Source organism: Galendromus occidentalis, unplaced genomic scaffold, assembly GCF_000255335.2.
Source record: "Galendromus occidentalis unplaced genomic scaffold, Mocc_1.1 scf7180000077453, whole genome shotgun sequence".
In the NCBI taxonomy this organism is placed as follows: Eukaryota; Metazoa; Arthropoda; class Arachnida; order Mesostigmata; family Phytoseiidae; genus Galendromus; species Galendromus occidentalis.
The window spans coordinates 408,634-421,379 of record NW_003805441.1 but is presented as its reverse complement, the minus strand read 5'-3'; the positions used below and the strand labels follow the sequence as shown (position 1 = coordinate 421,379).

At 50.3% G+C, this 12,746-nt stretch overlaps 1 protein-coding gene and 1 long non-coding RNA gene across 2 annotated transcripts; both read left to right on the top strand.

The window, feature by feature from the left end:
• Nucleotides 1–6,711: 6,711 nt before the first annotated feature.
• On the top strand, nucleotides 6,712–7,510 carry LOC100901834 (uncharacterized). Its single transcript, XM_003743914.2, has 2 exons — nucleotides 6,712–6,920; nucleotides 7,012–7,510. Exons 1-2 carry the CDS (start codon nucleotides 6,724–6,726, stop codon nucleotides 7,244–7,246), a joined length of 432 nt encoding a protein of 143 aa, XP_003743962.1. The 5' UTR covers nucleotides 6,712–6,723; the 3' UTR covers nucleotides 7,247–7,510.
• A 1,291-nt stretch (nucleotides 7,511–8,801) lies between these two features.
• LOC100901451 (uncharacterized) lies at nucleotides 8,802–10,834 on the top strand. Its single transcript, XR_001951190.1, has 2 exons — nucleotides 8,802–9,077; nucleotides 10,457–10,834. It is a non-coding gene; the product is annotated as an uncharacterized LOC100901451 (long non-coding RNA).
• The last annotated feature ends 1,912 nt before the right edge of the window (nucleotides 10,835–12,746 follow it).

The window sequence follows — 12,746 nt, the reverse complement described above, 5'->3', positions numbered from 1 at the left end:
AGGCGTCTCATAAGTGAAGTCTTTCTGACATCGCTCCCAACTCATCAACCCGGCAGTGAAGCCTATTCACCTATCGTAAAACCATGTCTGATATGTACGACTGCGATCTCTACGAAGGCTCGGGCGCAGTAACCCTACCAGCTGAAGAGATCAGCTAACCTGCCTGTAAGTTTTCTCCCGTGCATTCCGGAGCTAAAGCGAAGGGTTGAATTGTGCACATCTAGAAGTTTTGTGGAGTCGTTCTCACGCTCATCTGGAGTGAGATGGGTCAAGCATCACAAGAAACAAGGACTAGAACTTTTGACCGTAGAATCAGGCGGTCAGGAGTTGCGAATTCTCTCCGAACAATGCGAAATGAACATCGAAACAGCTCGATTACCCATCTTGCGAGACTTCCATTGTGCATGGTGCGTTTCCTCTCATGTGCGATGTGCATGTCGTTCAAAAAGCTGTATTCTTTCCCCACTCGGTAAGCTCAGTTTCTTTGCGGGGCAGGGAGCGGCGGCGTGGCGTTTCTTAGGAATTCTAGTTCTCATTGGAATAACTTCGTAATTCTCTCCGCCGCAGAGTTTGCTCAAAGATCTCGACGATGACCAGTCCCAGCTCTCGCATCTACTAAAGGCCAATGTGTTGCGTCGGATTATAGAGCGACGCGGTGTAGCATCGAAGCTCGTCAGGTTCATCTACCCCCAAGCGAGAGTGGAGGCCGAAGAGTTGCGCCTCGACAGACGCTTGTGTGGGTTCGAGGAGGAAGCTCAGCTGGCTGCCTCTCGCACGACGCCGGTGAATTGCGGCGTCGAGGAAGAACTGCGGCGAGAATGCCTACTGTGGCTCCGGAACGGAGAGACGCAAGGCGGCGCGCACGAAGCGGAAGCTTTCTGCAAATCTCTTTGCGCGACTCGGGAGTCTTTGATGAAGCACCAGAAGTTCGAGCATATAACGGCTCTTTTCCCCAAAGAGATCAAGCGTAACGTCAGCAACGTTGTTCCCACAAGTGTCGCATCCGAAAGGATGTTCAGCAAAGCACGACATTTCCGTCAATACTGTAGAGGACGTTTGAGTCCGAAGACGTTCATGAACCTGGTCATGCTCAGGAACTTCTACGCAAAGTGTCCCCCGCAGGATATCTGATGTTCCGCCAGACCTTATGATTGATTTAAAATGAAGATGACATTCATTCGTCATAAGTCATAAGACATAAGTTGTGTGAGATATACATATGTATGTGGTGGTGTCATGATTCGTCAATCCAGAGTAGTCTGTCGGATGGATAACTCTGGGGCTTGTCTGAATCGAGCACTCGGCTTTGTAGAATACATTCCGGCTATCTTTCTCACATGTCACTCGCTCTTTTTATTCCAATGTCCATTTCCGAATCATACTAGTGGGTTGATCGTACAAGGCTCCTCGCTCAGAGCGCGCTGTAAACAATCCGCCAGATTAGCCGCCAGAGAAATGGCCATATCAAAGGCGCCGTTTTGGCGACTTGAGAGGAGGCCCAATTGTAAGACCGAAGTACCCGAAAGGACGAAGTAACGCTAAATTTCGTGATAAAAGGCCTGGATTCTGTCCATGAGTCATTGAGCTATCTCTCCATTATCACTCGGGGCTGCGGTGGGGGATTGCGGATAAATTTTTGCAGGGTTAAGGAATAATGTGCAAATATCGAGCGATTTCGAGAGCATTCCCCTCACTGAATTTACGCATACCATGGAAGAGCAGAATGTTGTTCTGACAACTTTTTCTTTGCTCAAGGTCTCTACTAATGCCTCATCACTCTCCTCGTTCATTGGGAGAGGTTTCCACGCGAAACAAAGGACCCGTTTTTTTTCACCCGTACTGGAACGGGCAAAGAGAGACGGGCCAATTTTCCTGTCTAAACGGGGACCATGCCTAGTTGGTATACCGCGTACAATGTTATCTCATCAATTAATTAGAAAAACGATTTTACTGTGAGCAGATATAGCAGTCAACGAGCCTCATAGTACGATAATTTTCTCGCCCGAAGACTCACAGAAAACCTTGAACGATGTACCCCAATTATGAAATCGAAGTGAGAGGCCAGTGCAGTAGAGCTGATGTCGACGATTTGGAAACCCTACTCCATCTCTAGGAGATGAGAGAGAGCAGAACAGTCGGGAAAAGTCTCCTAACCTTATCCCGGAGAGGTGGTGAGGTCTTATGCCTCGAGGACATCTCGTACAGACTTCGGTTGAAGCAGACCAGTGCGGTAGCGAACCGACGCCGTAGGATAATGCCTGGGATGATCCAGATCCGTTCGGCATCGCGGAAGAGGAAGAACCAAATAGATCTCGTTGACCCCACCTGTCCATTATAAACCAGAATAGCGTCCTCACTGCTTTTCGGAAACTCCACTCAAATGATTGTCCCCTTGCTACCGAAACTCCGCCGATTTTGAGAAGCCGGTTGAGGAGTTCAGTGAATCTTCAGAATGATAAATCACATACATCATCCCCTCTCGAAGAGTCGGTTGAGGGGCCTTCCTGTCGTCTCTGGAGGCAAATCAGAGTCGTGCATGATGACGACCGTGATTCTCGACTATCACACAACGCTGTTCTGTGATCGTCGGGAGTCACAGTCGTCGTCATCCGCATACTTAATGTCCCTCCGAAAGTCTTCAGACTGCAGGTCAGACCCTCAACCGAATGTCAGAATTTCTGAGCCAGAGTAGGTATGTCAACTTTCTCGGATCCTCGGGATGGTCGTGAGTATTAGGATGGCTCCAGGACAGTCATTGGGATGAACGTCCTAGAAGGCAGCGAGAGCGCAGTATTTGTATCCAATGGACCTCTTGTCGCCGAGTTCGTCGAACCTTACGGAGAGAACGACCAGAATGGCAGCAAGAAAGGGAGTTAGCGTGATTTCTATAGCACCCTATCGAAGAAAATGACTGAGGGAAGAAAAAAGAAATGGAAAGGGGGGCCGGTGGCAGTCGAGCACGGTCTGTCGGGCTGTCAATCCTGCCGGTGGAGGTTCGTCATGGCTTCTTGATGCCTCCGCCCCTCAGTCTCTCGCTAGAGGAGCTCGGAAGTAGGGTCGTGGTCATTATTTCTCGATTTTCTAAAACCCGTGCTTCACTCCGAGCCATCGAATGCCTTCCCGGGGCTAACTAACATGATTCCCACGCGTTTCTTCCTCCGTAGCTATGAGAATCGGCGAAACCAGATGACTCTGTTCCGTCACCCCTTCGATTCCTCGTACTCAAGTATCACTTGAAGCTCGCTCCTCGCTGGATCCATGGTGGAGTCTCTACTCCAGCGGTTCCCAACCTTTTTGGCTCCGCGGCTCCCTAGCGAACCCAGAATTCCCCCGCGGCTCCCAGGATCCCAGTGCCCACGCGGCTCCCGCGGCTCCCAGGATACCCAGTGCCCACGCAGCTCCCGCGGCTCCTACCTAAACTCCCTTCTTTTTCCCCTAAAAGGACCATTCGCAGCTCAATTCCGGCACTCATAACTTGCATGTACATATATTGTTCACAAATATTCCGCCTCCCTCCCGTCAATTCCCCGTTAAAAAGACTGAATGGGAATCTCCGGAGACAAGCAGCTCCTGGCTGGAAAAGGTAGCCTCGCGGTCATACCAGAGCTCTCTAACAAATGAGTCCAATCTCTCTCGACGGAAGAGAAGAGTTGAGCTTCTCGAAGCTCACGGGAAAAAGCTCAGTGGTGGATGGAGTGTTCTCTGCGGCGAAGACACAAGGAAACAAAAGATGCTCCGTGCGGTGGTGTGAAAGCGAGTGAGATTTTATTTTAGCTTCGTTCACTCCTCGATAGAGTTGAACGGAATGGCGGGAACACAACCGTCGATCCGTTTCGGAACCTTCCCTTGGAATTGACAAACCCTGACGGCCCGGACCTACACCAGAAATTCGTCCGCGGCTCCCCCAGAAAAGCCTCGCGGCTCCTAGGGGAGCCGCGGCTACCAGGTTCGGCGGCTCCCCCAGAAAAGTCCCAGGTTGGGAACCGCTGCTCTACTCCAACTCGATGATTTGCGACGCCTCGGAGTCTCTTCCTGAATTGGGTCATTCGGAGCGAAATGAGATATGAACGTTCTGGTTTACTCGAATCGGGATAAATTACTGCGACAAGGGCGCGGTGTCCTTCTTACAGAACTCCTGCGCCTCGTGCGAGGGCGTTTTCCCCTTTGCTTGTCGCTGTTGTGTGGGAAAACAAAAGTTTTTCTCTGAACGGCTAATCGCGAGGGCACCCCTCGATAGGCAGGCAAGTCTCTCGGAATGAACCAATAGTTCCGATCCTTCCCGAAGGTTCGCGCGAGACACGGAAGCCTTACCTTGGTATCAAAACCCTTCACCCGTCGACAAATCCAGAATGCGCCCGGTATCAGACTGAAATCAACACTCCCATCCGAAGTCTCCCGAGAACGCCGCTTATCTTCCTCGAAGCATCTGCTGGAAAGGATTATGATCTGGCTATGCTATAGATGCATGAGTCGCCGTCGAGGGGGGAGCAAACGGGCTATAGCCCCCTCCCAGATGGTCCCTTCGTAATGCTGTAGTATAGGAGCGAATCGCCATATTGGATGTCAGCCCCATGCGGAGACCCGATCAAGCCCCCCCCCCAAGAAAAATCCTGCGCACGCCACTGGGAATGGATGATTCAAGCATCATCTTCACCGAGATCTTGCGGTTTGCTCTCACCACTTTGCCGAAACTATTGTAGCACAATGTGTGCTCGGGGAATTTCGGCAATGAACATGCGGTGGAGCTTTGCCATAGTTAAGGCTGAATCGAGTCACTTCCGCTCTACCTTGGTCTGCTTGGAGTAATGACTTACCTGACTTGAGAGCGAGTCGATTCAGGCGGTGATATCGACTTTCGCTTGGGCGCTGATCCGATGAGGTCGGTTCATGTGATGACCCCTCAAATCGGAGGGTTTGTCGTCTCGACGCTCAACTTCCGTGACCTCCTTTCTCAACTTTGAGCGTTCTATACCGAGAATCGAAAGAAAGATTTTGAGGCAGACTTCGTAAGTGAAGCCTCCAGCCTCGATCACGCTTCTATCCGCTCGGTCCCTCTGGATGACTTTGCGTTTTTTGGCAGGCCTCGGCGCAACGGCACCTTTTAAAAAAAACGGTCTGTTCAGACTTCGAGAGCGAGTGATACCTCTGGTGAACAATCTCGCACGTTCTCCGCGACAGTCGCTCCCTGCATTCACAACGGCACTTCCCGAGTACTCTCAGACCGCTCCTCGACGATTTATTTCCGCCCTGAGAAGCCATTAGGATGCTGATCAAAACGCGACTTGCTTGTCTCACGTGATCGAACCGTAAACGATAGCACTTCGTTTCCTCCCTGAGAAAGTCGTTAAATAGCCAGTTTCGCGGGGTTTACTCGGTGTAGGCTTAAGGAGCCGCGAATTGCGAAATTCTCCATAACTAGACTTGGGCACTTTTTCCGTGAGACGTCTCAATTGTTCCGTGATGGCATTTCTTCCGATGGACCTCAGCTGCATAGATGGACACATCTAGGATTGATCACCGATGTCAACAATTTCATAGTGAATTACTATCGCTCTCATGGTGCAGGAGTTGCCATCTCGAGGTAAACTTCCACGTCATGACCCCCGTAAGGGTGTTCTGCCGTTGGACAGGGTCGCTCCCGAGGCCAGGATTGCGGTGAACTGAGAACTCAGGCCGAAAGTCTTCATTTCCCCCGTCGTATTGTCCGCGCACGCCATGCCATTCTGCGGCGAGTAGTCCGAGCCAATGCGCATCGTCGTCTGAGAGAGCCCCTTTCGACGATCTTGTCGGACCATAGTCTTCGTGCGTTAGCTCGCAGGGAAGCCTCTACTTGCATAGTGATTTCTTTGTGAATGCCCGTCGCTCTTGCTTTCCGGCGCGAAATCCCGTCGAATTCATCGGTTTTCGCGCTTTCTCGATTCGACGTCGTTTGCACATATTCAGGGTTTTCGTGAGCTCTCTGGACCCGAGACCTGCATGAGGCCGCAAGTCAGATGAAGGAGCCTAGGAATATTTGCCTAGGAATCAAGCTCCTCCTTTGGAATCGAATGGGATCGTTGGAGCAATTCCAGCGATGAAGGACCTGCTTGAGATCCAACTTCTTTCACCCTTTCGGATGCACAGTCCGAGGAACTGGATCCCGATCTGGGCTGGCCTGACGGTTCAGTCTCTATAATAATCGCAATAATCCTTATCGGGTTTACCGGGTTCGCGGGATTAGATCCGTTTGGTTTTTATCGCCGCGAGCTCAGGAAAATCCCTGGTCCAAAAGAGCTTGGGTGATTAAAGTGATTTGAGGACTGGATAAAAACAAATATGTACTGGCTGGTGATTTCATATTGATGGCTCAGGGATGGGCAAGAGAGCTCTCGAGGGATCTGCATAGATTGGCTATTGGAATGATTGAAGAAAAAAGAGGCGGGGGAAATCGCGACGCTTAATGGGCGAAAGGAATCGCAGGATATTCTTCACGCGTCTGCGAGACATTCCTTGCTGTCCCGTCTCCCAGCAGAAGCTCAAGTTCCGGCAGGAGTCCCTTCGATCGGGCTCTTCTTCCTCTGTAGCCTCCAAAATCACTGATCATGGGGGTTGATTTTCGATTAGTGGAGATGAAAAGCATTTCTGCCGCACTTGACTCAATCTCGATCGCTAGGAGAGAAGAGAGATTACGAAAATCCATAAAACGTAGCTCGCAGTTCATGGTAGAGCATTGAGGGAACAGACATGAAGTGGTCTTTGGTGGTCGTCCTGCTGTCGCTGTTGACGGTAGCCAACTGCAACCCATTTATCATCGCTTCTGCGATAGGAAACGTGATCGGGGCCATAATCAAGATTATCGAGCACTCAGAGCAGAGATCTGTCATCGTCGAGAATCACGGACGTCACCATGCCCACCTGTGGTGCGCCTCTAAAGACGACAGGTAATTCCTCGCCGTACGAACTACTGCGTCTCATCGATATAGTAATGATTCGTCGATCCGAATCTCAATGATTTGTCCTCTGATTCTTCAGAATCGGTGGCGCCGATGGTATTTGGGTAGCACCGGGAGCGTCTTTGGGATGGACTTTCCACAGAAAGTCGGGCACCCAGTTCTGGTGCACAATGGACTGGTGGGGTCAACGCGTCGGCTGGGACGTCTATGTTCACAATTGGAACGATGCACCGAAGATCACCAAATGGCACATTCGTGACGACGGCGTCTACGATGAATGGCGCGGACGCAAATGGCGAGACCTGAACTCGTAACTTCTCAGCTCATTGATATTACCGGCGCAATCCGATCCAGACGAAGCGGAATGCAAGGGGTCTCTGATACGCCGTTCCTTGGGACACTGCCGCCTGAGAGTCGGACAGTGGGATCTTAGCTTATCCTGTCTCAGAGAGACCATTTTTACATCCGTCCACAATAAGCATGATTTGGATCGAAAAGCGATGGGACACTTCTGACACATTCCTTGTGAAAGGCGGTGCCGAAAAGTTGATATGAGCCCATTTAAGAATAAATAATCGCATCTTCAGACAAGGCCGTATTCCCTTTGAGTATATTCTCTGTTCCACCAGCGGTAAGAATTTCGGACTTGGGTGATGTGATACCTTATATAAATTAGCGCATCATTATCCTCGGTACGCATGTTTTCGCTTCGAGCGACATTGACACTCAGGTAGGTCGCTGTCTGCATGAGCTCCGAGGATTTACATCAATGCGATCTCCAAACTCGGCATTCGCCCGGATTAAGAATGTATGATCCAACGTGAGATGGCATGCCTGAAGCGTCATTATTCGCCGAGATGAGCCGTGCCACCGTATATCTCTGCGGATAAAATGCAGGGTCCTCTATAAAATTTTACGCTCCGATGACCATGCAGCAAAACCTCGATCGTCTCTACTTTCCGGGAATTTACTTCAAGTTCATCTTTCACGCTTGGAATGGTTGATATAAACGATATGATTCCAGAGTGTTCCTTTGGAACCTCGATTAGGTAAACCAACCATCGATCACATCAACCGTTTTCGGCCATTATTCCTTGATATCATCAAGGTTCTACATCCTCTTGAATCCTGTCATCTTCAGAATGAAGCGTGAGGGTTGGAATCGGAAGTTCGGGGTGAAATCTCAGCTGATCAACATGTAGGTACATTCATTCAGCACGCCCGCAAGCGAGGGGCGGTCGACATACTTTCGGCACTTCACCATGAGTGTGGCGGTCAATTTCTAATCCTCCGCTGCTGTAATGGAGCAGAGATCCTCCGGTGAATATCGAGGGCTCAAAAGCTCTGCATATTCCGCGGGGTCACATTGCGTTGTAGGCTTACTTTGAATTCTGGAGAATCCGGTACCAGAGCGGCTTACACAAGTCCGAAAGAGCGATCATAGCTCCGCCTGTAAGACTGGAAGTCATAAGCGGGACGCATCACAGAGTATTGAGAGCTCAGGCGCGAAGCTTAAATCAAGGGTCTTAGCGAGATCCGGCTTAGCTATCACGAGCTGCTTTGTCAACAACTGAATGAATACCCATCGCACTAAATGGCTCTAAACTACGCCACACGAATCACGAATTCGAAAAAAGCGTGGGTGGTAAGAGAATGGGGGAATTGGTGCTGAGATCGCACCCGGCGCAACCCGGCCATACACCACAGCTTTTGCTGTCCGCTCCAGTGGATCTATTGCCTTGAGTTCTCATAATTCGGCTCCTCTTTCTGAAATTCTTCACAGAGGATTCCGTTGAATTATCATCGGATAATCTTAATTAATCCCGATTAAACCCAGACCCATAAGGATGAGAACTTAAGAACTGTTCTAAGCTGAATTTAAATCGTACTCGGCTTGATATAAAATAGCTCCCTTGGTGAACGGAGAGCATCGACTCAAGGGACAGACATGAAGTGGTCTGTGGTAGTCGTTCTGTTGTCGCTTGTGGTGGTGGCGAACTGCAACCCCTTCGTCATCGCTTCAGCGATCGCCAATGTCATTGGGGCCATCATCAAGGCCGTCTCGAATTCGGAAAAGCGGTCTGTGATCGTCGAGAACCACGGTCGTCATCATGCACATCTTTGGTGTGCCTCCAAGAACGACAGGTAATGCATTGTCTAACATTGACATTAAGGATCGAGAATGAACTAGTCCACAACCCTTGAAAGACGTCACAATCAGATCTGAATCGATCTCATTCCAAGCTCCGTGCACCCATTGGCAAACCATCTGATACGAATCTCGTTGTCGATTGCCACTTTTTGTGTATTGCGCTTCACCGTTCCGCATCCAATCAATCAATTTCGTCCTCATTCCGGTTTTGGAACTTTTGTCAAAGAAGCCATCCAATGGCTGTAGAACCGGTATCATACCGCCTCGAGCGAACACGATGTCTGTTCGATTCGCCTCTGCGAAGCCCTCCGCCACAGACTCGTCAAGATGCGCGCGATGCGTGTCCATGATGAACAGAGATCAAGGCTTTAGGATACCGCTTGACTGCTTTTCCCGAACTTGTTGTCTGTATGTTTCCATCAAAGCCCCCGCCATCGACCCCCCTAATGCGACGGTCACAATTATGCCTTTGAGAACGTAACCCGCTGGAACTTTTTCAAACCTTCGAAAATGATCATTGGAGGCAATTTGTGACCATCAGACATAATCGTGAGAACAGCTTCGAAACGTAACTTTTCATCACCCGCTGTCTTGCATTTCACAGTCTCAATCCCCCTCATGTCGAAAGTACTGCTCCCGGGCATGTCGAAATACACTGGAGTTTCGTCCATGTTTGCAGGGAGGAGACCGATCGATTTTTCGTCGAACGATCGAAACATACGATCAACTAATTGCGCTGCATGCTCGTGTATTTTCTGACCGACGGAAGTGAAACATCGTTGTGCGAGATCATATCGTTTCAAGAATCGGGAGCACCAACCCAGGGATGCATTGAATGGCTCGGAAATATCCTGCTAAGCATGGATCCGTCGCGCTTCGAATTGTAGCATCGAGCAATTGACCGCGAATCCGTTCTTTCTCCACCTCTGGAAACTTCTCTCTCTTCCTGCGGCTTTCTGAGTCCTGCATGTGTCTCTCGCGTTTCGTCGCCTCCTGACGCGCGGCAGATACCAGCTAGAGTTTACCTTTCGATGCTCCATTGCACCATGCAATGAGGGCTACTCGGGGAATGCCGTCCATCCTCGCGCACAGACTTCTGTTGTCGTCGTATTTCACACGGAGAGCTTCGAGCGAGCACTTGAAGCTTCCTTTTGACCGTGTAAGCGCGCCTCCCCTTGATTCGGATGCACTGCGGTACATCAAGAACTTGCGCTTCGTGGTCGGTATGAGAAAACTAATCAACGAGCACCGATTCGTACGACTCCTCCATGATTATGAATGGATGAAATGAATGAATGTCCGCTTAACCCGAATTCAGCGACTTGTCGGTAAATTCGGGTAAGTACGGTAATTTTGATTTGTGGGCTTTCAGAATCGGCGGAGCCGGAGGTATTTGGATAGCACCGGGACAGTCTCTGGGATGGACTTTCCGCAAAACGCCGAGCACCCAGTTCTGGTGCACGATGGACTGGTGGGGTCAACGCGTCGGATGGGACGTCTACGTCCACAATTGGAAAGACGCACCGAAGATCACCAAGTGGCACATCCGTAACGACGGTGTCTACGATGAATGGCGCGGACGCAAATGGCGAGGCCTTCGCTCGTAGAAATTTCGCCTCCCCCTGAACAGTCTCACTCGGCCTGCTGGGCGATCCTCAAGCTGAATATCGTGGGCACTGTCATTGAAACTCGTAGAAATTCGGGAGCTTGCTAATAAAGTCGCGGAAACGATAGATTTTCCGATAAATACCTCGATTGCTCTCTGTCGCTCGTAGAACGCACCCGAGAGAATGCACGGGGCTGTCTTCCAGTTGGAGCATTCATCCGATCCAAGACAATGCCTGCTAAGTAGTACCCTCGAGCAGGACTCAGGGAACGCTCTTGGGACGAGCCTACTCTGCCCTGGATATTCTTAATCTGCAAGGTTCTCAGAGCTCCCAGTAGGTCTGAAGAAGTGATCCTGAATGTGCTTCTTACGAAGTCGCGGGACCGCATGGCGAGTCGATTCCTTGCTCAGAAGGGTCGGGGAATCACCTGGCCGACAATGAGGCATTGGTCGATTTCGGATCCATGGCATCGGACCTGAGCCCTACGCTGAGCGCGACCGAATTGGATATGGCATATGACCCTGAGTCGATATTTCCGGAACAGATTTTCGATCGCATCCATCGACATCATTCAGTTTTCCCGCCACATCGTCGACGATCCACAATCTTAAGATCGACGATCTCCAAAGGGAGACATCCCTGAAAAATGGGAACGACGCGACTAGTCTAGGACTCACGATCCATGCAGGAACTCCGCCTCGGTGATGATATCTCACGCTGTGAAGCAATTTTCGCTGCGCATAACCACTTTCGATTAGCGAAGTCAGCCGGACATCTGTCCGAGACGCCAATAAGGAAACCTCCTCTGAGATCATTGAGCAGCTGTCACAAAATAAGAGGAGATTCTTTCTCGAGGAGAAGCATTGATCTGATGGCTTAGACGTGAGGTGGTCTGTGCTTGTCTTCCTCTTTTCGTTGGTGACAATTGCTAGAAGCCGATGTGATTGGGGCAATCGTCGAAGCTATCGGCAGGTCGGAACCGGAATCCGTGATCGTCGAATATTACGGTCGTCATCACACACAGCGCTGGTGTCGCCCTCCAAGGACGGCAGGTTATGTCAGAATAAGGGGATACGAATAAGACCCCGCTCAGAATCCGGCCGCTCATGAGCGCGGCTTGTGATTTTTCAGGACCTTCCGGAAATCAGCGAAGTTACAATTCTGGTGATAATTGTATTCGTGGGGCCAACGGGTGGGCTGGGACGTAATCGTCCACATCCGGAAGCATGCGCCGAGGATCACGGAGTGGCCCTTCGGTGACGACGGTGTCGAAAACGAATGGCGAGATCCGCGCTCGCAGGGAAGTCTCTCAAAAAAATGAATCTCTCCCTACCTTTCCTCACATCTTACCTCGACTTGAATTGTATCATTGTCATTATGATCATTATATTAGGGATACCGATGCTGTCGGTTGTAATCGTACGCCGAGTTGAAGCGCCTTTGATGAGATACCTACATCTTCACACGAGGTGCATTTCCCCATGAGCGTGACTCAAATGAATCAGCTCTCAAACGAGAAACACTTGGTAGGTTGCATCTCGATCGATCGCCAAAAGGCTCGGGAGGATTATGGCCTGGGATATGACGGATTACGGAATCCGACTTGGATGAACGCGACGCATCCGTTCCCTCGCCGGTAGCCAGCGGAGTGACGAGCACGCTACCGTCCAAGCGAATGACTGCTGGCATTGGAGATTCGAAATGCTCCAGGTAACAGAGTGACGCTCTTCCTCTTGCTCGAATCCATCTTCTGGATAATTCATCGAAATCCACTTCGATATAGCCATCATCGGTACTTTGAGGGCTGTACCTTCGAATCTAAGAAGTACTTTCAAATGTCCCTCAATATATGGCGGACATCATCGATTTTTGTTCGCCGATAGCCCGGTCGCGAGCTTACAATCGGCGTTCCTCATTCGCAGTCGCTCTATTATCAAAGCCGCAATCAGAATTACATGAGTTCCACGTGAAGGGAAGGTCTGCTGAACTTCCGGGCGGAACAGTGCTGTCTGAATCACGGAGGAGAATAAATCACATGCACCTGCTGAGAAGTTG